The sequence below is a fragment of the Anser brachyrhynchus genome (assembly GCF_964034855.1).
Source record: "Anser brachyrhynchus genome assembly, chromosome: 7".
NCBI lineage: Eukaryota > Metazoa > Chordata > Aves > Anseriformes > Anatidae > Anser > Anser brachyrhynchus.
Window position 1 is genome coordinate 24,656,085 of NC_137701.1, and position 24,043 is coordinate 24,680,127.

General features: G+C 37.4%; 1 protein-coding gene and 1 long non-coding RNA gene across 17 annotated transcripts in view; one reads left to right on the forward strand and one right to left on the reverse strand.

The window, feature by feature from the left end:
- Window positions 1-24,043, forward strand: part of RBMS1 (RNA binding motif single stranded interacting protein 1) — a 150,150-nt gene that overhangs the window by 112,679 nt on the left and 13,428 nt on the right. For all 13 annotated transcript variants that reach the window (XM_080601298.1, XM_080601299.1, XM_080601306.1 and 10 more), the window contains 2 exons: window positions 11,973-12,130; window positions 15,285-15,364. In XM_080601298.1, the coding sequence (XP_080457424.1) occupies window positions 11,973-12,130; window positions 15,285-15,364 (238 nt within the window). The remainder of the gene's footprint in view (window positions 1-11,972; window positions 12,131-15,284; window positions 15,365-24,043) is intronic.
- On the reverse strand, window positions 3-24,038 carry LOC308198589. Of its 4 annotated transcripts, none has more exons than XR_013954030.1 (4): window positions 16,154-24,038; window positions 12,679-14,738; window positions 6,235-8,975; window positions 3-5,708 (listed from the first exon to the last, which is right to left on the reverse strand). It is a non-coding gene; the product is annotated as an uncharacterized lncRNA (long non-coding RNA). The 4 variants fall into 4 exon arrangements; XR_013954032.1 differs by lacking the exon at window positions 3-5,708 and having other exon boundaries at window positions 6,116-8,975; window positions 12,679-12,713; window positions 14,682-14,738; XR_013954031.1 differs by lacking the exon at window positions 3-5,708 and having other exon boundaries at window positions 6,116-8,975; window positions 14,682-14,738.

The window sequence follows — 24,043 nt, forward strand, 5'->3', positions numbered from 1 at the left end:
GTTAAAATAACAGGCTAATTCTTGTAGTGGGTTGTGAAGATGAACAAGCTTGTATGGTAGCAGAGCATTGGCCATGTGCATTCTCAGGTTGCAGGACCATCACAGAGAGCGCAGAGCTCAAACCACGTGGCATATTAATGGCATATCCCAAATCTGCTCAACTCATGAAATAAAGAATAGTGTGGTCAAGTCTCCAAACAGATCTGGTTGGATTTCTCACTTTATTCATGATACTATTTTTCCATTGGCTTTTCATCAAAAGAGAGATTAGCAGTAATTTTAAAGAACTATAGAAGGCTTAATGGGTTAAATTCATCATGTTAATTTCTGGAACAAGTCAGTAGCTTAAACAGTTTACAGCATACAGGTGTAAGAGTTTATATACATTTTCCAATTGTAGTTCCTGAGGTTAACAGCCTTGCAATTTGGGAATGAATTTTTAGGCATAACAGCAAAATATAATCTTGTGGCTTTGTCTTCAGCATTTCTAATATATTTTGTGTTAACAGAAATAAAATTTAAATCTGAGCATTCATGATCTGTTTCTTGAAATTCCCATCCAAATCTTTGACAACCAATTTCTGCATCAGAGCAAACCCAGGCATTTAAAAATAAAGAAATATGATCTTTCTTCTTTTTCTACCATTAATACTGATCCTTACCTCTGAGTTGGGTTATTAGTTAACATGATCTTCAGAGCAGAGCTCTGTCACCACAGTATAAGTTTTGTAAATCTATAAAATCAGGGAAATGACATACTAATAATGGTTCTGTCATGCGCTGTTGTTAGGTCAGATGGCCAGTTTCCAATAGAATGGCATAGACACCACTACAAATTTATTTAAGAAAATATTTCCAACATAATCTGTTCATATAATTTATGTTACCTCTTAAAGTAAATTCTTGTTAGTTTGAAAATTATATTCTAATTAAATAAAAATATTCCAGTAATTAAACAGTAAACTCGGATGCTTTTTTATAAAATAGTCTGCAGCAGATCTAGCAAATCTTTTATAGTTATCCATTAGGTACAGATTGTTTTCAGATGAGATATTTTCCACAGCTTCTCAGTTGAGGAGAACAGTTAAGCTAACAACATAAAAAGTCTTTGGATAGGTTCCAGGGCAACAAAATGGAAACCATATGTTTCATACTTAATGCATGTTTCATTACAGCCATGATACAAACATACATGCTTACTGGAAAACACTGGACTTTTTTCTTTTTGTAATATTTTATGAATGTTTAATAAAGACCTTTTAATTAATCTTTAGTTTTTAGTTAATCACTTTGAAATATACACCAGATTTTTCAAAGCTTCTGTCTGCCATCTTACAGATTTATCTAGGTAGGAGGGGAGAAAGCAGAATACAAGTCAAGTAAATTCATTTTGCTAATAAAGAATTTTAGGTGATTTAATTGTCTTCTTGAATTGAGTAGATGGAGAAGCTCTAATAATTCACTGTAGTAATCTAATGAATAGTTTCTTAGTTTTTCCCTTAGTATATATTTTTGAATCATTTCCTCTGCCAGTTAGTTGCAATACTGGTAATATTTCTTTCTGTTAGCGTTAATGAAAAAATGTGCACCATACTACTTGACAGTTTTGATTGATTTTCTGACACTTTGAGTCTGTCAAGCCTGCTGACCTGTGGGAAATCTGTAACTATAAAGTTTGCATTAGAGTGAAACTTGTTATTCTGCTTCTTAACAGGATAAGTGTTTGAATTATTTTCAAAAGAAAACCCAACAAAACCCACAAAACAACAACAACAGTCAATAGTGACAACAAACAGTCACAAGTGACAGAGTTTGAGTGCTTTGATTTTCGTCTTTTTATTTTGAGCCATTGAATTGGGACGGGGAGGGTAGCGGTGCCTTTTGTCTGAAAAATCGTATCTCCACTGGGATGCTCCAAACTGAGGATCGCCACTCGCTTACAGTTCTTTTGACAAGATTAGCAAATCAGACTCTTCACATGCATGAAACTGTATGAAGTTTACTTGGATTTGTGTATTTTATATTCTCCTTTAACGTGTTAGCATTAGTGCTTTAAGGTGATTGTGCAGCAGTGAAGCTGTTTAATCTGGCACGTGCCTGAATGTCACTCAGAAAGGACACAGTTTGTCAGCTGTCTGCCCAATGGGTTTCCTCACTGACCAGTGCAACTGCCTGAGTAACAAAGAGAAGTGCCTGCTGGCTGCGTTTGGGAAAGCATCCCCACACTGTGCTCATGGCTGTCAGTAGCACCGCTCCTAAGTCTTCACAACCTCCTCCTGGATTGCAGATGAAGCGGAAGGAAAAATTTTACTGTTGGGGCCTTGTTCTGAGTCTGACTGCCGTGAACCCCTTTTTGCAGCATCTTACTGTAGCTATATATAGATGAATTAAAAATTACTCAACTGTTGAAGGTCAGCTACAAATTGTAGTTTGGTAGAAACAGTCCAGATTATACTTATTAAAACTTCAGTTGTTTGTTTTGTAGAGATAATTTCAAATAATGACTGAGCTTTTCCTGTGCACTGGGTAAGCACGTGCTGTACTCAGCTGTCTGCTTCCAAGCTGATCTGACTCCAGAAAAGTATAGTCTCATTTGCTATGTTTCAGCTATTGCTGAGCAGACTTGGAGAATTTGGGGCCTGAGACATAGCTTCGAGTCACATCCTGTGAGATCTGTCCCAGTGGGGCTCATTGTTTTTGGAGAAGTGGCCACGTCCTGGGAGATGTCACAATGATAGTGTCAATTAAGGAACCAAGTGTTAGACCATTGCTTAAGAAACGTTATGTCTTCAATTATCCTGCTCTTTCAGAGATCTGGATTTGGAAAACTTTACTAAGACAATTAGACTCGAGCAACTTGAAATTTATTTATTTATTTTTTGCTGTGTGCTGGTTAATAGCATCTTCTGGTGACAGCTGAAATGGAAACGCCTCTAACAATTCCTGTTGGTCAGATAATTCTTCTGAGAGCTTACAGAAGATGGTTACTGCACTGCCAGGGCGATGGGAGTAGCTTTTTGACTGAAAATTAAAATGGGGGTGATGGGTAATATCCCCTTTCCTCATTTCCATTGGTGTATTTCCAGCATTCAGGTTTCTTTTCCAGTGTGCACCAGTGGCTGTGGAAGGGGATGAGGAGATGACGTGAGCTGTGGTGGCAGCCAGTTTGTTTCAGGACGCAGTTCAAAACCAACAGCTTATCTCTTTACACTAGAGATGATGTACAGAAAGAGCAGATGCATGTCTTGCAAGAGTACGGTTATTTCTAAGCTAGATAGTAACTGGCTGAGAGTCTAATTTTTATTTTGGTTCATTTTAATTTCTTCTTGAAATTTCTTTTATTAGTTTATTGTCCTCGCTCCTCAAGGAACACTTCAATAAGAAACCAATAATAATGTTCAAAAATTCAGACTGTGCATAGCTGTGCATTCTTAGATAAGATTAGGAGTAGTATTGAACAGCTCTTACCATTTTCATAGCTAGTTTTGATCTTTTATTAAAGCTGGGCTGCTGAGTACCTCTCTGCTTTCATGAACTTATGAAAAATGGGATCTAAGATTTGTTCAGCAGTCCCCTGTTACTAAAGAATGACAAAGGAAAAAGATTTCTTTTTAAATGTCTTCATAGTTGTTTGAATACTGTAGCTTTCAGGGGATGTGGAGTTTGGGCACATGCTGACTCAAGAGGAATATAACACTGCTTAAAAGAGAATTTTGTAGAAATGGTATTTTAAAACGACCATTAAAATAACAAATCCTGTTTTGAAAACTAGTGAGGATGCTTAGAAACATTTGACTGAATTCCAGGTCTTTTTAATTTTGGGAGGGGAGACTATGACAATACATAACCTAGGATATATCTGAAATGTTACTTTTATAGGGTTTAGTCAATTAAGATTTAATTGTACCTTACATTTTTTCCTAAATAATCCACAAAATAGATCTTTGTGCATGAACAGTACAGACAATATCATAAACACTACCGATCTGTGTTAGAAAAGTTATGGTTGCTATCAGGGTGAATTTTTATTATCTGAGAAATTTCTCTCTCCTCTTCCCACACCAACCCAAAAGCAAAAGTAGTGAGATAAGTGTAGAATTCTGTGCTGTTCAGAGCAGATAGCAAATGGCTTTGTATAGGAAGGTAGGTGCGTGCAGAAAATCTACTGTACATTGGCATTTTGAATGAAGATTTAAAAAAAAAAAAGAATCAGACAGCAAGGTCTGAAAGTTATGGAGATATGAGTATCCCAGATCCTCCTAAATTTTTGACCTTGAACTTAACATCAGGCATTTGAAGTCAATGTTACGAGATTTTCTCTCATTGAATAGTATTCAACTGTGTTTAGCTTGGTGCTACAGAAGTAACTGTGTTTCAGATGGGTGGACAAGTGATCCTTTTAACAGGAAAATTGGAATCAATTCTTATTCTTCCTGATGTAAACCAGTATGTAAATATAAAAGGTAAAAATGAACTACTGAATAAGAAAGGTTTATAAAAAAAACAAACACAACATAATTCTTGTCAGCTTTCTGTCTAGCAAACTTAAGCCATGAGAAGTACGATTGTGCTTGCAGCCTGGATAAAGCCAAGCTCTTTAGTGATATTTAGTCTTTTCCAGTTTGTGTTTTCCTTTTTTTTTTTTCCTACAGAAACACAAACTTATTTTTGGTAAATGTGAACTTACAACAGAACCCATGAAAGTAGTGCATGGGCTTGGAGGATTTCTGCGGACAATGAAATTTGTTAATTTGAGCCAAGGAATGTTGTTCCATTTACTAATGTGCATTTTTGGGGGAAGACTCATTGTTTATCCATTGAAAGATTTCCCCACAGTCACATATTTTTAGGACTTAGCTCTTCAGATTCATAATTTTATATTTTCTTCCTTAAAGTCTTCACTTCCTTAAAATCTTCGCATACTTACTGAAGCATTGAAGCAAGAAAGTATACTCATGCGTATTGCATTTGATCTTGCATTAACAAACCACTGAATGTTTTCCTGTATTTCAGGCATGTGCAAAACATTAGGGCCGCCTTTAGACTTGTTGTGTCAGAAGGATGCCCATGATAACAATGCAAAATAAGTTTTAAAGCATACTCTGACTGTTCAGCAGTCACGAGGTAACTGTTTCCATTTTCTGGAGCAGTCTCTTGACCCTTAAAGCAACACAAAACTCTGTCTTAAACTTGGGGGTGTTTTTTAGTTTCTTATAAATGTTAGCCCTTTGAGATCATGTTGATGCACCAGAACCCAGAGACGAATAAACTTGTCATCTTTATATTCTGTACAAATGGTTAGAAAGGCAGAACAGTGGAGCACTCCCCACGGGTTGGTAGCTGTATCTTTCTTTCCAGTTAAGTCCAATTTTTATATTCTAAACTTACTATAGATGACTTTTTTTCCAAACATGTTTGGAAAAGATGATCTGTAACACTAGAGTGTGAATTACACAGCAGGTATGTTTTTTGGGAGGAAAGGTCTGCTTAGCCACTTGTCTTTGTCTTTACAACAGAAGTCAAGGCTGTTCCATGGCTATTAAAAACAATGCATTAAGGGTAGTCTTCTTTCACGTCGCTGATGAAGAACATGGTTTTGAGTTACAAGAATGAGAAACAGCTAACTTTTATGACTTTTAATAATGTATTGCTTTTTGTACTTGTCTTCACTGTGGCAACCTTCTGGAGAATTAAATCAGTTTTCATTCCTACAGAGTAAAGTAAGAAAATAAGTTTAGGTTACCATGGTAGCATGTGCACTTAATCTAACTAGAGAAGGTAGGCATATTGCAGTAGTTTTTATTCTGCATCTGGGTTTCTGAATGCCAAAGAACAGATGACAAGCAAACAGGAGCAGTTTTTAGAAACTCTCTTATAAGAGGAGTTTTCTTTTTACCTAGTTTGTAGTGCCTTCTGTAGGCAATAGTATTAAGTCCTATGGCAATAGATTGTCTTAAGTAAGTGTAATCAGTTTCCTTCCATTTGGGTACTTAAATTTCAATTTTATATTTTATATTTATATTTATATTTATATTTTATATTTATATTTATATTTTATATTTATATTTATATATATATATTTATATTTATTAAATTTCAATTTAATAGCAAATTTCAATTAGCTATAATAAAAAAATAGAGGGTAGTTGTTTTAAATATAGTGGGCATTACTGCAGAACCGTGTTCTTACAAGTCATTTTACAATAAATTGAAAGTAAGCCTAATTTTGCTTACCTGTGGCCTAAATGACCGTCACTTCCGGAATTGCATTTGCATTAAATAAGCCAGTTAACAGCTGCTTCCCTTGAATATGCAGCTTCAGCCCACAAAAGCTCAGTTGCGAAGTAGTGCTGTGCGTTGTTCCGACCAGGGTCGATTGCCCTCTTAGGAGCTTTGGTGGGCTCATTCAGCTTTCTGCTGAAAACGATGGCATCCGTGAGCAATATCCAGCACTGGCAGGGTGCAAGTCAGTGCCCTTGGAGCAAAGGGCGCAAGGAATAAAAAGGAATATATGGCTGCAGTGATTGATTGCAAACTTGAACACAGTGCTTATTGTAGTTAAACATTACTTTTCAGACAGTTCTGATTTATAATACAGATGTGCTTGTGAAAATGAATTAAAATACTTAGCTTATTAATCATATACAGTGTTTGTGGAATTCTGGATAAGAAGTGAAGATCATGGCAGTGATTTTTCCACTGAATTGTCTTGTTAACAGTCTGTGGTCAGACAGTATTAAAACTGTGGCTAAAACAGACATATTTTGGTGAGACGCAGGCCAACTGTAAAATTTAAAGTAGTTTCTATATGTAGGCAGACAAGCATTTAATCCCTTCCCTATCAGCCAGAGGATCTTCCATGCTGTGAGCAGTGACTAGTCACATGTTTCTGAATGGCTATCTGTTAACTGTGACCTTACATAGAGCAAGAGAAAACAGATGTCTTATCATTTTGCCAAGTTTCTTGCTTGCAATTTAGGAACGGTTCCACACGCACAGGGAGGTTTTTGTTAATTTCTTTCAGATGATGGTAAAGCCTTTCACGTTATGTAGGACTCAAGATCACCACTTTTCTACAGAAATGAACGTTAGTGGTTGACCATTTCTATTCTCTTATTCCAGAGAAATACTTTATCTTGTAGTCAGCTTATTAAGTTAGTGTTGTAAGTGCTGTTTGGGAATAAGAAGTGCATTGAACTGAAGGTGCACTGTTCTGCAAGTTTTGTTTTATTGTGCCCCGCTAGAGAAGTTCTGGACGCACAACTAAAGGTGTTTGAGAAAAGACCAGTAGAAACTTGCTGATGTAAATTGCTAAAAATAAGACTTCCTGGTTTCCTCAGTAATGTGCATTCTTATGGTAGCCCACAAATTCCCTAACATTGCTCATAATCTGCAAAGTGCTGCGTGCTTTCAGTGTCTTTCAGGACCTAGAATCATAGAATAACCCAAGTTGGAAGGGACCCACAAGGATCATTGAGTCCAACTCCCAACAACCTGCTGAAGGTTGTGTTAACTGAGGAGACCCTACATGAGATATGAAGACTCTCAAGCAGTTTTCCTAAATCATTTAGATCAAAAAAAAAAAAAAAGAAATCCCAATGGTTCAGTGGTTTATATTTTAATGTTGGCTTACTACCCTAAGTAGGAACCTCTCCACTGACTTCAGTAATTCTTCTTGATCATTCTCATAATATTGTACAAATAATTTCATGTATTGTACAAATAATTTTCATGAGATTTGAAATTCCTAAGGTGAAAGCAGATGATGTGGTTTCATGGATTTCAACCACAGAAAAATCTACCTTTGAAAGCACTTAGAATGATTACGGTCTATAGGCAAGGTTTGAGCAGGATGGGTATGTTTGCAGATATATTTGCCCGTTGCACTTCTTTGCTGAATTGCAGAACAAACATTAGAAACTTGTATATCAAAGGAGTTAATTTTCCCTTCTTAAACAGAAGTGTAATAACTATGTGAACTGTGTTATGGTGGGATGGGTTTCATTAAGGAAGGAAATCACAGAACTTAATGTATTAAACTGCTGTTTGCCAGAGAGAGACAGAGGGACAAGTTAAAAAGTTTCCCTCTCTCAAAACTTCCTGAATTTTTAACTGTTTAACCATTTTCCATGCCAAATCCTTTTATAAAAGCAAACATCTGTTTGTACAGTGCCTTTTGTGTAAGACAGGATAAAGATGGATGTGAAGTTCTGGTTGTGGTTGCCATTTGGAAGTCAGCTTGGAAATGCAGCGTGTTCTAAGGGAAAGGAAATGATTTGCTTCTTACAATCTCCTCACACTTACCAAGATAGCTGTTTTAAGACTTATTCTTGTGGAGAAGACAGAAGCTGCATGATGACATGAATAATTGAGATGGGGGGGGGGGGGGAGGAGGAGGGTATTTTACATGCTAATAGGTGTAATTTTTCTACTGCCAAACTGCATAAAATTCCAGATATACTTTAGAAAGGAGTTTGGTCTTCCTTTACATCTACCCCAACAGTATTATCCTCATTTTGTAAACCAGCTATTCTGACTACCGATGGCAGTCTTTTTTTCCTGCAAAACGAAGAAGTGGGTTAAATGAATTTATCCTGTTAGATTGATCCTACGGTTGAATGACTTCCACTCTTGGGCAGCTGTGGGTTTGGGGTACTGCCGAAGCATCTGCAGTGTAGTTATAACCTCAGTGCACTTTGGCATGTGTTTGTTGGCATTTTAACTATTTTGTTCTGGGAGAATTACAGAGGAATGAAATTCCAGCTAGTATCCCAGAATTTCATTGTGACAGCCCGATCCATTGAACTTTTTGCCTTTCGTCTCCCATGTTAGCCTTTTTTTTTTTTTTTAAACAAGCTATGGGCTTACCTAGGAGTATCTTCAAACTCCCTTTTTTCCACTGTGGTCAGTATGTCCCACTGGTGGACCAAAAGCAGAAATAACTGAATCCCTGGGAGTATTCAGGCTGTAACAGACTGACATAGAGAAAGTGTCAGGCAAGTAGAAGTAAGTCCTTACCAGTCACTCCTTCGGCACTTACCTGATAGAGACCCTATCAGTTACTAATACAAGGTAAGGATTGTTTCGTGGGAATCAAGCCAAATTTCTCCATCACTAATGCTTTCTGTCCTTAGAAAGACTTCCTGACACTGCCCCCATCCCCCCTTTTTCCCCCCACCCTTAGTTCCAAAGGGATTTGCAATTTGGGGTAGTGGTGACGTTGCTAATACTCTTAAAGAGTTAAGCATTCCCTTCATTTCCTCTAACAACATTGTGACACGATTTATGGCATGAAGCTCTCTGCTTAGGTGGACAGGTACAAGAACTGAGCTTCCCAGCATGTATGGAGGAGGATCTTCATGTGGTACAGTGAATTGCAGGAGGCTTTGTGTCCTTTGTGGCAAGGAAAGCTTGTGACCTCTCATCCTTAATACTCCACATATAATGCAAAAGTATGGTAACCCCACAGTCTGGAATAGGAGCTTGGGACAAGGGAAATGTGATCTCCCCAGTTACCCAAATAAAGCATTGCTCTGACATTCTACGGTTAAGTGAGTTTCTTTCTCTATTATTTGTTTTTGAATGTGAGATTTATTTTTTAGCATGTATATTGCATTTTTATTAGTGTGAACAAAATCTGCTATTTATTTTCTCATCCTTCCAAAGATTGTTAGGCTTTTTAATGAGAACATTTTATAATATAATTCAGGCTTTCCGATAATATAGAATAAAAGAATTAGCAAAGTAGGTGAAAATATTCAAAGGATCTGATTTTCAGCCTGTATACTGTTTCAGGTTATTTAGAGAAGTTTTAGGATATTTGTGTGCAATATATTTCACAGCTTATAATAAAAAGTTTAAAAAATCCAAATTTTTCCTTTCAAATACTATTCTGAGTTTCAGGAAATTACGCTATAGCTAGAAGTGCAATTTTGTGATGCCTGTGGCTAAAACTTTCTATAGAAAGGTTTTGTTAATAGTGTTCGTTAAAGAAGAAAGTAAGCCTTCATATCTTAAGGTATAACCCCAAATTGTCTAACACAATCTAAGTAACAAACAAATTCTAAAAACTTGAAAGTTATCTTCACCTCACATTCCTAGCTGAGGAAATGTAAAATGTATGTCAAAAACGTAGCTGTTGTAACACAGATTTTTCCCTCACAGTTGAACATTCCCAGCAGTGAATATTAATGTGAACTATGGGTTCCCTGGGAATCTATTTTCTCATCTTCTCTTTCTGCTGATTTTTCTAATCCAAAAGACAAGTCAGGTGATCAAAGATAATTTAAATGACAAACTTATATGTGTACTGTACAGATTCACTATTACTGGTGGTGTTGTTCCCATTAGGTAACAAAAGGAAACGTGTGCTAATTAAATGCCATATGTAATGGACTGTAAAGGGACTGCATAGGATAACACTCAGGCACTTGAAAAAGTTTGTGTTTTGTAAGTTGCATGGGATTTCAGTGTGGCTAGAAATTAAGAGTTGTATCAGTGGCATTGTGTGCAGATCGGGAGGGTGTAATGGGAACATTTCCCTTTTATAGATCCTATGATGCTAAATTTTCTTAAAAACAAAAAAACTTAAAGAAAACTTCAAAACATTAGCCCTTTCTAACTGAATGCAAGACTCGGTGAAAAAAAATAGAGTAGGTCTTTAAGCGGACAATTTGCTTCCCCATTTTTAACTTTCATTATTTTTTGGAGTGTGAGAACTCATTTCTGTACTTAAAATGCCCAAGACTTAGCTCTCTTTCCTTTTTTTATCCTTGGAAACAGCAGTACCAACTGAGAGGTGATATCCAGGATAGAAAATAAATTAATTATACAATAAGTTAGCAACAGTACTGTTAAGTTAGCCCTCCTGCACAGAATGAAAATATGCCAAGGCCTATGCCGATAAAATTATATTTCTTTCATGTCACGCCATTCCTAATGCCAGAGAAGTTCTGAGTATTCTGCATGCTGCAGACACGTACGTCTATACAGGAAGCCACAATGACATCATCAAGGTTTTACACAACTGTAAGGGCCAAATCATATAGATCTGTGTACATTAAGAATGTATTTCATCACAGAGCATGGCCAGCAATCAGCAGCATGAGAGAGATGCAAGAGATGCCTCCTTAACCACAGCTGGAGAATCTGTAGACAAACTGGAAATGATCGATTTCAGCAGAAATGTTTCTTTGATTAAGGTGGAATTTCTTGCTATGTACGTAGATCACAAAAAGTAGATAGCCATAAGGTCAGCAGAATTGCAAAGATGTGACTACATTTGTCTTCTATATCTAATACGAGCCCTAATCACTCATCTACTGGCTGTCCTCTGTCATTTTATCTGTCTCTAGAAAAAAATTTGGAACACTTTTGTATTGTTTCAATGCATAATGCAAAAGTTTGATGAAAACTCAAAAATGTTTGTGTGTGGGAGAGATCAAGTGTCCCACTCACTTTTGTGTACCTCATCCTATTATTATGGTAATGTTTTGTCAATGTACATATTTCTAAATGCATTATTTCCTTGTTTCCCCATATTATTTTCATTTTCTTATTCTAATCTTTTCTGGCTTTAGTTTACATTTAGCTTTTTGTTTTGTTTTTGATTCTTTCCACCAGTGTTGTATTTCCTATTATTTCTTCCTTTGTGTTGCTTTTGCTGCTGCTTCTTTCAAAAAAAAATCTGAAACATTAAGTTGTAATACGTACGATAAACTGGTCAATAATTCACCTTTATCTCCACTTTAAAAACTGTCCTTGTCAGCAGTATATAATATCAGGAGAAGGGGAGCTTCTCTTAGGAATACTATGTACAGTGACAAAAGATGGAGATTGCTAATCCAAGGGATCCAAGTCGCCTGAGAAGTAAACTCTGTAGCAGTATTTACATGTAATGGTTCTTATATTTCGTATTCAAAATGTCTTGCCCATTGCTAGGACAATAACACTTGTTTTTAATTCTGTTTCAGCAACAAGAACAGGATCCAACTAACTTATACATTTCCAATTTGCCGCTTTCAATGGATGAGCAGGAGCTTGAGAACATGCTTAAACCGTTTGGGCAGGTTATCTCTACGAGGATATTGCGTGACTCGAGTGGGACAAGCCGTGGTGTTGGCTTTGCCAGGTACTTCAGTGTCCTTAGCAGTGCTGGCTGCATTTTTCCTTTGTTAATTGAAGAGACCAGAATAGGAGGAAAATGGCAGAGGTTGTAAAAAAAATGATAATAGTTTTAAAGAAAAGGGATACCTAGACAAATATATCAGCCGGGCTTTGTTAATTTATCCTATGCTTAAGCAAATATGGCTGTCTCTCATCTTGCTTATATGGTTAAATCTGCATCTGTTGTTCTTACTGGACAACTATCTAGAATAAGAGTTCACCCTCCACCACTTCCTTTTCTTCCTTATACTTCTCCTTTCTGCTCTGTGCCTGACGCAAGGGTTATGCGGGGCTTCACAGAAACTTCTGCTGTGACATTTCTGGCTTTAGAGGCCTGAATTCCAGACAGAGACCATAAGAAAGGACAGCAGCCCCCCCCCCCCAATTTTTTCTTCGTTACTTCCTCTGAGAAAATCCACTTGTCATCACTCTTTGAATGTCAGTCCTTTGAATTTTCTGGCTCATTAAAGCTGTCATTTGGGAAACAAAATATTCATTTACTGTAAATCTCACCTTAAAATGTTTGGCAGCTCAGTCGATTATGCCTCCTAAATCAACAAGAATAAATATTTTCAATAAATGAGTAGATACCTCCCAGATATTCTCTTCATGTGTGTCTACCTTTTCTGTGGTTAAAAAGTAATTTCTTCCGGGGTCTTTTCATTGAAGCCTTTTCTGTATCTTTCTGGTATTTTTCCATCTCTGATTAAGTCATGCTTAAACCCAGTATGGCAATCATATTTAGTGTCTTTAGATTGGAGTTTTCCATTATCAAAAATAGGAGCATGCTTTGAGCAAAGAACTGGGATTCTCAAAAACATGTTGTGAAATTTCTGTCAACGGTCAAATTCCAATAATTCAGAAGTTTAGCCAATATTACAATAGCTCTTTATTTGAACAAATAGCAAAGTCTAAAATGACTGCACAGAACGGAACTGGAGAAATTATATCTCCTGATGAAGCCGAAATTTTTAGGGACTGGTATCCCTGTGAGTTGGCTATAGGTAATTCACGGGACTGTAATTTTTTCCCCTCTCAAAATGATGTATTTGCTTGGAAAACTGTCTATTTTCAAGAAGACACAACAAAAGAATAAAATTAGAAAGAGTGGGATGATACTCCTTTATTTAATAGTGGTTCCTACCTATTTTTTCCTGTCCCCTTGAAATAAATCAGTAAGTGTTTCTAATACTTCTTGTGTACATTTAACTTGGCAATTTTTCATATAAGCATATGCATATGTTTGAATATGAACTCAGTACAAAACATATACAAAACACGCATACATGATTTTGGATCATGTACAAAGTATGTATCCAAAAATTGTATTTACTAATTTTGAAAATAGTGGTACTTGCTTAAGTACAGCATTCACTTTTTGGTATTATGAATGAAAGGGCAGAATCCAGTAACATTCCAGCTATATTTCAGTAGGCTTTATGAATTTATGCAGTCTTTTCTCTCTAAACTTTCTTACTAACTCTACCTTGAATCCACAGTGGTATTTTAGGAATGCTTTTATTCTAATATGGTCAGAAGAGTTTTAAAATTTTATGTAGAAGTCCAAAAGACTTGTTTGTATCCAAAATGTTACTGGTACTGAAAGCATTAGGAAAGATTAATTTTAAAGTATTTTATCAGTAGGTTCTTTATTATGCATTGTATGTTTTATATATACAGATGCATTATTATTTTATATATATTTATTTATTTATAGATACACACCTACATACATTATACATAATTTACAGAATAAGTTGTTACTGTGATACCTACTCAAAATTTCTTCCTTTCTGCAAGGTAGATATTGGAACATTATTACATAAATATTAAAATTGCATAAAGAAACATGTAGACATTAAATAAAGATTTTCATTTCTTGCCTTTGGGAGCATTTTACTAAGTTAATAAAGGATAATATATTTTATCAAGTCCAGGCTTGACTTTGAAACTAAGTTATATTGTTCGTTTCATATGAGAAAAAAAATAGATTTCTTTGATTCAGATCCAGGAATTCAGAACTTCTGTAAATTGTCTAGAAGGTGGTTTTGAAACCATAAAGAAAACTTTTTGTTTAGTCTGGCATTTTGATGATTTTGGTTGTTGTCTGTGACTACATTTCATAGGCCCATGCAGAAAGGCAATCAGAATTCAAAAGTGCTAGGACTTACTAACTTCTAGCACTGCTTCTTTGCTGCTGAGGTCATTGGGCATAATTTGTGGATCTGCATTACAGAACTCAGTGAGCAAATGAAAAGAAAATCCCTGTTAAACACCCAAACGTCATCTTGCAGACAGCTGCAAAATATATTCTTCTATTAAAATATGTTTTGTTTTCCTTGCACGTCTCAGTCATCTGTTCCAATTTAGTCCAAGCTGGTAGTTAGGGCCGACACATCTACATTGCAATGTAAGGATGTAGCTGCAACCTGTGGAGCCACTCCCAGTCTAGCAGTACCTCACCAATAGTCCACCCAGGCCATTAAGGCTAGTTTTGACAACGTAAGTGCACTAACCTGTTCAGGATGCTGGATAAATTCTCAGCAGCAGCCACAGCTGTTATGTTATTGGTCCTGTTTGGAAGGTAACAATGATTAAATTAGGGACAGGTACGTCATTTAGTTGTAATGATGCATATAAACTAAAAGCTGCAAAGGCAGTTTGGGTCATGCAGTCAGGCATGTTTATATTTCAGTTTTGTACTCTTAAACTGTACAGACACTTCAGTATCCTCTATCAGTAATGGCATTAACATTTGTTATATTCATCATGGACACTTAGAATTCAGTTATGAATGTGTATTCATCTCCTTTCCTTAAGACAGCAAAAGTACTACAGCTATCCATGTTCTATGTAATCTCTAAATAAATAAGAGTGTTATATTTGAAGTTTGGCGTTAACTTTGGCATTTATACTGCATAAAAAGTTAACTGATTTCAGTTTTACCTTTCTGAAGCTGTGTATTCTCAGAAAACGTTCTCTCTGTTGCTCTCATACAGGAAAACAAGCCACAAAAGTGAAGCAAGAATAAGAAAGAAGTATACTTTAAAAGGCAGAAATGTGGGAATCTGGATGAGTATTTAATTTATGTAAATTATTCTTTTTTTTTTTTTTCTTAGGATGGAATCAACAGAAAAATGTGAAGCAGTGATTGCTCATTTTAATGGAAAATTCATAAAGACACCAGCAGGAGTTTCTGGTATGTTGCATATATTTCTAACAAGATGAATGAATGGGTTACTGCTTACATAGTGGGAGCCTGTTAGGCTGATTGTTGTATCTGGTTTCTCATTCAGAGGCAGGCTTATTAAAATTAAACTGTTTCATGTTAGGTGACTGTAATACGTGCTCACTTGGAACACGGTATATCACTTTGCTACTCCAAAAATTTTCTAGGAATCTAGTACTGTTCTCTCCTAGCAGATAAGACAACCAGCTAAGATGCCTTGAGCCAGCTGTACACAAATTTACACACCACATAATCCCAGCTGAAGTCAGGAGACAAGTATGTGTTGTATGTGTATCAGAACTGAGTTTGGCTGATCGTCTGTGAACAATTTATCTTTTCAAAGAGGCAAAAGAATGGACTACTTTTGCCATCTGTTGATGATTTTTCCAAAGTAATTTTGTAAAAAGATTTGATCAAAAAAAAGTAGATTCCGCGCAGTGCATTTATGCCAGGCATTTTCATTCATTGGGAGATTTTACTCTCAAGTCAAAGCAGGTTTTGAGGTTCTTCAGGACGATGAAAGGAGATCAGCAAGAAAAATGGTTCTAGAAACATCATGCAAGGCAAAACGCAGAGAAACTACATAGTGCGATTTTTTTCTGTCATGCCACGTTCCCCGTCAGTGTGCCTGTTTTGTCAGCACTCTTTCTAAGAGAGTAAATGTACATTCCATAAACACTTGAAATGAGGAAAGGAAATTCAGAGCAGCAGAGTAAAACAGAAAGAGAACAGGACAATAAAAGAGGAAAGAATACATGCCTGACATTCCAGACTGCTTTTGGTAGCCATTTTATTGCAGATCCCAAGTGGGAATTTTACAAATTACATTGCTGATGTGGTTGCTTGAAGCCACCTTTATCCCGCTGGTGAAACGTTTTCCAGAGCCAGACCTTGACACGGAGAAAGAGGAAAGCAGCCATCAGCAGGCAGAAAAGAATGTAGCTTGTTTAGTAAAAATGCATACATGCTTCATCCCTGAAAGATTACTCCAGTTTGAGACAGTCTGTGCTGCGGTAGGGATGGCAGGCTGCTTCAGAGCACAGGAAACCACTCCCTTCACCAGCATTAATCTAATGCAGGGTTTTGACTTCACTAGCTTTTGTGGACCCTTTGCGCTGGGATTGATTGCTGAGGCTACAATTATTTTGTTGAAATTTCGTTATACGTAGGGGCTGTAACATTTATTTTTCTATTGCAGATATTTAGCAATCTGCGTTTTATGAGACGGAAAATCCCTCTAGGGGCAAGGAGATCATGGAATGATTTTCTCTGAACGCTGACTGTGCTCTGATCCGCCCTCCATGATTAGTTTTACAGTGCTGCTATGGCTTGGACATAATTAAGAGTAAAAAGTATGGAGAAACCAAGAGTTCAAATTAACATATAGGGCTTTCTATTCAATTAGAGACAGTAAAAAGCTGTAACAGAACCTCCTATTAGTGCTTTTTAGTTTGCTCATTCTTATTCTCACTTGCATTACGCTGTTCTCAGGGAATGAGCCATCAGGCGTATCATTGTTAATCATTGTCCCTGGTGGGCCGCTGCTGAAGCTGGACTTGCACCCTTTTATTATCAGGTTCAAGCTGCTGCGCCGAGTTATAAGAACGGTTTCTGCAGAGTGTAGAGGAAAATGTTTACCAGGAAAGTAATTAATTTGCACAGATAGAGGGAAAAAGAGAGTGAAAATTTGCACAGAATTGACAGTTGTCAGAAAAGTGAAACTGAAGAGGGGTCTCAGGATGTAATCCACCTCCTGGACTTTAACCTGTGGTGCTGACTTGCCAACTGCAGCGTAGTCATTTGGGCTCTCTGTCTAAAACATGTAAAGAAGCACACACCTCCAGAGACTGATGTATCTGTTGTCAGCTGTCTTCATGGCCACAGAGAGTATCTAGATGAGTGGCTCAGAATGAAATAACTCCAAATGTCTGAAAGTCAGTTAAGTGAGATGAGTCGTACACTCCATGATGCTGAAAAATGCTACAGATGAGTAGGTGTATAAAGGAGTCACGCGAACCAAGTTTGTTAAAGATCCTCAATTTTGTTGCACAGGTTATAGCCCCAGCTGTACTTTTCCATGCTGGTGTTGTGAAGTTGTGTTGCTCCTTTCCCTTTGATTTTTATAGTGTTCAATTTCATCCTGGAGTTCCTCACCACATAGCAGGCGTGTGTCCAATAATGCAGGCTTATAGGAGGGTGCAGCTTGCACACGATGATAATAGGCTGCAGTCTGCCAAAAAGTGGGGCAGAGTCATGGGGCTGCTGTGGTCTTAGACTACCTTCACAGAGAAAGGGGATGCAGTGGGAAAGCTCTTGCACAAACAAAGGCTAAGAAAATGTTTTGAAATAGATTAGCATCTTTGGGGGTTATAGAGCATCAAGATCAAATACATCCAAAATAAAATCGTAGAACTGGAACTATGTTTAAATTAAAACATTGTGTCCTAGAAACTTGGCTAAAATCAGCAAAGGGAGCTGGCTATAAAAACACTGCTATCAGGATGAGGAGGGTAGGAGAGAAGGGCCTGTAATGAAATAGGTGTGGGAGGAAGAACATCTGTTTAACAAAAACATGCTTTCATAATGCAGCTTTGTTATTTTAACTAAGTTTGCGTTTAAATAGTAGAGTGAGTTAAACACAGTTGTAGGAAACAGGAATACAGAACAGAAACTCTTCTGTGAGTCTGAGAGGGCTGAGGGTAGTGCAGGGGGTTCACAAACGCATCGGTTGTAGACTTTTTGAGTGACGTGTGCCTCATGCTGAGCATCGATGATGTTAATCAAGCTGGACCCAGATGCAGCAAGCTACTAAGATTTTATTTCCCTGCTTCATACTGGCTTAATGAAATATATTCGATATTTAGTGTGCCCTCTTTTGTCTTCAATCCGGAAGAAGGAAGGTTAGCTCAGAGAACAATTTCAAATGCACTGCAAGTTGGTATGATCCTGTAACTCCTAGGAGTGGTATATTAGTTTCACTGCTCGTTCTAGTCTGGGGTTTGTACTTTGGTTATGCAAGTTATTTTAATATCTTTTTCTGTTTTATGGGCTATTACGTTTTGTCCATTTCTCTCAGGACTTTGCTTTTGTATTGCACGCCCTTTTCAACTGAACATTTATTACATTATTGCTATAATCTTGAAATAACTTTTGCATTTAGTTCTGCTTTTGTCCGTAAAGAATTATTATTTTCTTTGTGATATTTAAACTTTTCTGTTGCCCAGTGAATCATGAATCTCATGAGGTAAATCGGGGGAAAGAGAGACTAAACTAGTATAAGGAACCAGGACATAGAAGAAGAGTAGTGACGACAGAGACAACATGCTTAGCCTCCCTCACTAAAAATATATATTTAAGATTTACTATCTTCTTGTTTTGTGCTGGACCCAAAACAATTGCAGAAATGATCTGCTGGGCAAAATCATGAAAGGCATCTCCTCCCTATCACAGCAGCGTGTAGCTACATGATGATACATGAGAATAGTTGTATAAATAATTACAGAAAGCAGTTGTGTTGTAGAACACATAAGGACACACCAAGGTATTCAAGGCTGAGTGTATTTGTCTCCCTTAGCATTTTTTTCATTATAAAGGTAAAAAACTACAAAAGTTATATGTTTGTTAGATTCTTTCATACCTCTTTTACTGAAGAATAACATACATGATATTTTTGTTTTAATGGAAGAAAGGCAGAGAACATTTTTGCTGAGCAACCCATAGTATTTTTTCTTTGGCTTCAGGAATGGTGGGTTATGGTGATGACCCAAAGGTCACAGATCATCAGTTACCCACCTTCCTCTTCCCACTTAGAGTGAAGATATTGATCACTCCAGTTTTGTTTCAAGGAGGAAACTGGAGACAAGTGCGAGAGCCCTGCTCCTGCCAGTGCTCTTGACATAGGTTAGGGAGAGGTGTACCAGGTGTGGTAGGCATCACTGCTTGAAATGGTTCTGATCTTTGATGTCTGTCTAGTGCAGGAGGGGAATGAAAATGGAGCCTTGAAGTAGTTACCTTACTTGCTTACCTTTAAAAAGTATCCAGCACTGCAGATCTCTGTATAGTGACTTGCAGCCACTTGACCATAAACTCACCTTTCTTAGTTGTCTTCCACAGGCCCTTTAGGAATAGTCCATGAACCACAGTCTGACAACCACTGATAAAGGGTATCGAGAGGTCACAGTGCTGGTGTTAGTCCTGATTGATACACTGAAGACAGCAGAGCTAAGATTTTACCCATTAGAAAAAGGATTAGAAGCTTTTACTGCTCTAGTTCTCGTAGTTCATAATTAGTTTTAAGGAGCAACACTGGGAAAGGAAAAGAAAAATGCTGCTTAAAAACACTCAAAATGTAGCCCTTTGACAAATTATTAAATACTGTGTAAATTATCAAAGAAATGTAACCCTGAACACTGCATTTCAGTAAAGATTAGGATGGTGTGAGGAGCATATACTTTGTTTCTCTTTAAACATACAAAGCTACTGATATTTGAGATCTTGGGTTGCACAATTTCTTTTTTTAATTCCCACAGCTTTTGGCAAATGTTTCTAGCCGTACAGGCTTACTGCATCATTAAAGTGCTGTTAGAATTCATTAGTCTCATATGCTTTGTCACTAGAAAATATGCGATGAAAGTTTCTAAAAGATTCAGGTTAGCAGAAAACTGAATAAAGGAATAGTATTTTAAAGCTTCTGTTGCAATTTTTTGTACCTAAAATGAGAACTTAGTGAAGTGTCGTTAAAATTAGCCATGTAAAGTCAAGAGTGCAGACATGAAGCCCAATACAAGAACATCAATCTTGTTCTCGTGTTTCATCATATCACCCAGTGTGTATTTGGTTAGACACTGAGCAGATGAAGACTGAATTCTAATGTACATATGTGCACAACATGTGTGTGACAGGGAAGTATTTACTCTCTAACGTTATGCTCACATCTTTCTTCTGTTAAGACATTAGTCCTAGAAGAGGGTGATTCAGGGCAAGGAGAGCTGCCCAGCACTTTCCACAGCCAGGTTTTAAAGCCCTGGGCTGCTGTTAAAGCACTGAGAAGTGCACAGTTACAGACAGTCTCTGTGGCAGTAGCTCATCAGACATCTCCATACTACAGAGGGTGTCTGCTGGTTTTCATTAAGTGTCAGCAGAGTGGGCATTTTACACATAGTGTTTCAGCTGTGGAAGCATAAATCCATTGTAAGTCATAGCCTTTAAAATCAGCCATCTCTTAGCCATGCATGCAACTCCGAATATTTACACTGTGCCTCTGTCGTGCACATACAGACAAATCACTGCGTGATTAATGGCTCCCTTCATTGCTGGGCCTGCACGCTTCCCAACAATTAAACAATAAAAATGACTCTCCCTTCCTTCCTGAACCACAAAAAAAAAGATTGTTTGACTGGTCTGTAGGGCTTGCTGGAGCTTTTAGTTTGTATATATCTAACATATTCATGTTTGTATGTGTTTGAGAGAATAACTTAGGTATCTTATGACAAACAGGAGGGAAGCTAAGCTGAAGAAATAAATTTATGAAGAGACTAAGGGCTGTGATCATTCTTCTGTGGGAGGGGGATCAATAGATCATACTCAGCTCCTCTGAAGGTTTATTTCCTTTGCATGAATCTCCCTCTGATGACCATCAGTCATTGTGTTCTTGAAGCGGTGAACGTAGGTGGTGCTCAGGTCACAAGTGTGGAAGAGCAGCCAAAAGCTGTAGTTTGGCTTTCCATTGCAGCAGTCCTTCCCATCAGCATTCAGATCTTGAACTGGAGTCAGGGAGGGCGAAGGCTATAGAGCATTCTCACAGCAGTTGGTGGTATTAAATAGACAGTTGGCTGGTTTTTTTTTTTTTTAATGCAAACTGGAACTTTCATAGCATTTGGCTTCATTTATGGACACGGTTAGGAGCAAAGAAGCTGGAAGGTCAGAAACACACGGGTTCACATAACCAGATCTACATTCAATAAGATGGATAACAAACTTCTGGAAATCACAAATTGATTTATTTTTTCTTTTTCTTTTCTTTTTTATTTTTTTTCCACGGCTGCATGTGCTGGATATTACATATGCACAGTCCGACAGATGCAGATCGTTTTTCTTCAATTTTTTCTGTCTTTTTAAATTTGTCAGGGAGTGCTTCCGGTACACAAATGTTTCATCATTTAAAATTAAGTTGTTTTCAGTCACCTAATGACAAAAAATTAATATTTATTCTTAAAATAAGGTTTTATGAAATTTTTATTCAAACAGTTGAACAGATTTGCTCTGACTTTCAAAATAAATGATCTTTATCTTCAGACAATGATTGGAAATATAAGCCCAAATGACCATTTCAGAAGAGTTTTGGACAACTCATCATGGGGTCTTTTAACGAAGGCATAATGTGGCTTTAAATAAAGTATTTACTACCTGTGACTGCTATAATACAGAATCACAGGGCTAGAAACCTCTAGTATTTTCTGATGCCTTTATATGCTGTTCTCAAGCCACTTTCATTTGACTTTATCCAAAAATTTATAGTGTGTATTTTGGAAGTTGCATGTGCTTCTCACAGTACTAGATGGTTTGAAATAATTCATAAATAGTCAGAGACAAATACTCAACTTGGGGAATAGCTTTTTTCATCTAAGGTAGTTAACTATGCATATCTCAGTGTTCTCCTTCTGGTGTATTTTTTTCCTCACCATGTAAAATCAGAGAGTCAAAATAATTTCAGACCAGAACCTGACATCCTTAGCCATACTGAGCAATATCTCCTGAGATTAACTCCATTTTTCAGTAGGACTACATGTAGATTAAAATGCTGTGTGATCTGACCAACATCAGTTAGTCCTTCAGCATATCAATATAGTAACTTTCTGCCCCAGATATGCAAAGGCTTCTCTTTCTAGAAAACCCCAAAACAAAACTCACCTCTGGTAATGCAAAAAATCCCCTTAGAAATGCAAAATTTTGAAGACAATGCTGTCCAGTTTCTGTCTCCTGCTTTAGGGTTTCTGTTACTTCCTTGTGCGTTTACTCTTCATAGGTCTCCAATATCTTTTCCAGTGTCGTTAGCCTAACCTTCTCCTAGTTTATTTTATGATTGTAGGATTTTAATTACCATTCTCTGTAAGATAATCCATTTTAAGTTAATTCAGTTGTCGTGTGCTAAAGTCTGCCTCTTGGAGATAAAAGTGATTTGACTGTTGACTAACAGCCTACCGGTTGCAGTGGTACACGTCTCTGAAGGATGTGTGGTCAAGCCCAGAGATGAGACAGGCAAACCCATACCAGTTCTGCCTCCCAGTCCATCCACCTTTTATGAAGAAGGCTGTCAAAAATGTATCGTGTAGGAAGCATGATTTTTCCCAGTAGAACCAGAGCTAGTATTTCATGTATGCCATTCAAAACCAGTGATGACTCGGCGACCAGCAGGCTGTGTTAGTTTTGTGCCAATCATTTAAAAGTCGTGCTCTTTGCCAGGCTATCAGTCCTCTGAGGTTTTTAATACTCATTGTTACTCTGACTTAAGAGAAGAACTAATAATTTTTTTAAATGCAGGCAGAATGAAGGGTATGTCAGCGCTGGTCAAGGTTGTACTAATAGATTTTATTGCATGATATAGATACGCTAACATTTTCCTCTGGGTTGCCTTTTTGCGTGCAGTATCCCCCAGCCCCCATGTGTTTACTTTGCACTGGGACACTCGCATGTTGTCAGATCCAAGCTCATCTCATTCAGGTGTTTCCACACAGAAAACGACTTAGAGGAGTGTCACGTTAAAGCTTAGACAGCTCATGTCTCAGGAATTATTGGCAGAGAAGTGTTCATATCCAAGTCATAACAGAGCTTCCACCCTGTGATTAGGGAGGGTGTGGTGTGATGGGGCTGTAGCAGAGCTGTGCCTCAGCCACGGATACACAGGAACTTCTGCACTTTAAGCCAGTCCTAGGGGAAGAACACTATGCAAACTTTTCTTTTTGATTGCTTGAATTTCAGCACTGATGTTGAAGTCATGGCAAGGATTATGTTATGACAAAACTTTAAAAAAAATACAGCAATCCCATTCCATGGCATTTTGCAAAGAACGAGATAGAATAAAAATCTTGAAGAATTTCTGGTTGCATTGTGTGCTCTTTATAGAGTGGAGATAAAAAGGGAATGGAAAGTTGTGGCATTTTTTCAGTGCAAGGTGGCAGGAGATAAAGGTACCACTCTGTCCAGCAGATTAGACTAAATGGAGGTACAGTGCCAGCTCCCAGGCCATCCTGGATGACCAGAGCCACTTGAAGTTTTGGGATATTGCTGAAACCTCCAAGGTCAGGGGGAAATATTTTAAAGCCCTTTTTGCAGATTTATTCTTCACCCTCCTTATAGGCAAAGCTCAGCGTTAAAATGACAGTTCTCATTAATACTCAGAACAGATGTAGTCAGGACATACAGACCGTGTTTCTTTCCAATAAGCTTTGGAGCAGTACTTTAAAATCAAAGACATAAGGTGTTCCAGGTGCTCTCTGTGTGTGTGGCAGCAAAACAGTCATTGGTGCTGTAGTGAGAATTTGTGCTATTTAACTGTAATATTCAAAATTTAAATTGCAAGACATATACCTCACTTGGAACACTGAATACCTGTATGTGAATACTACTGCAAGTAATGTTCTTTCTTTCTTC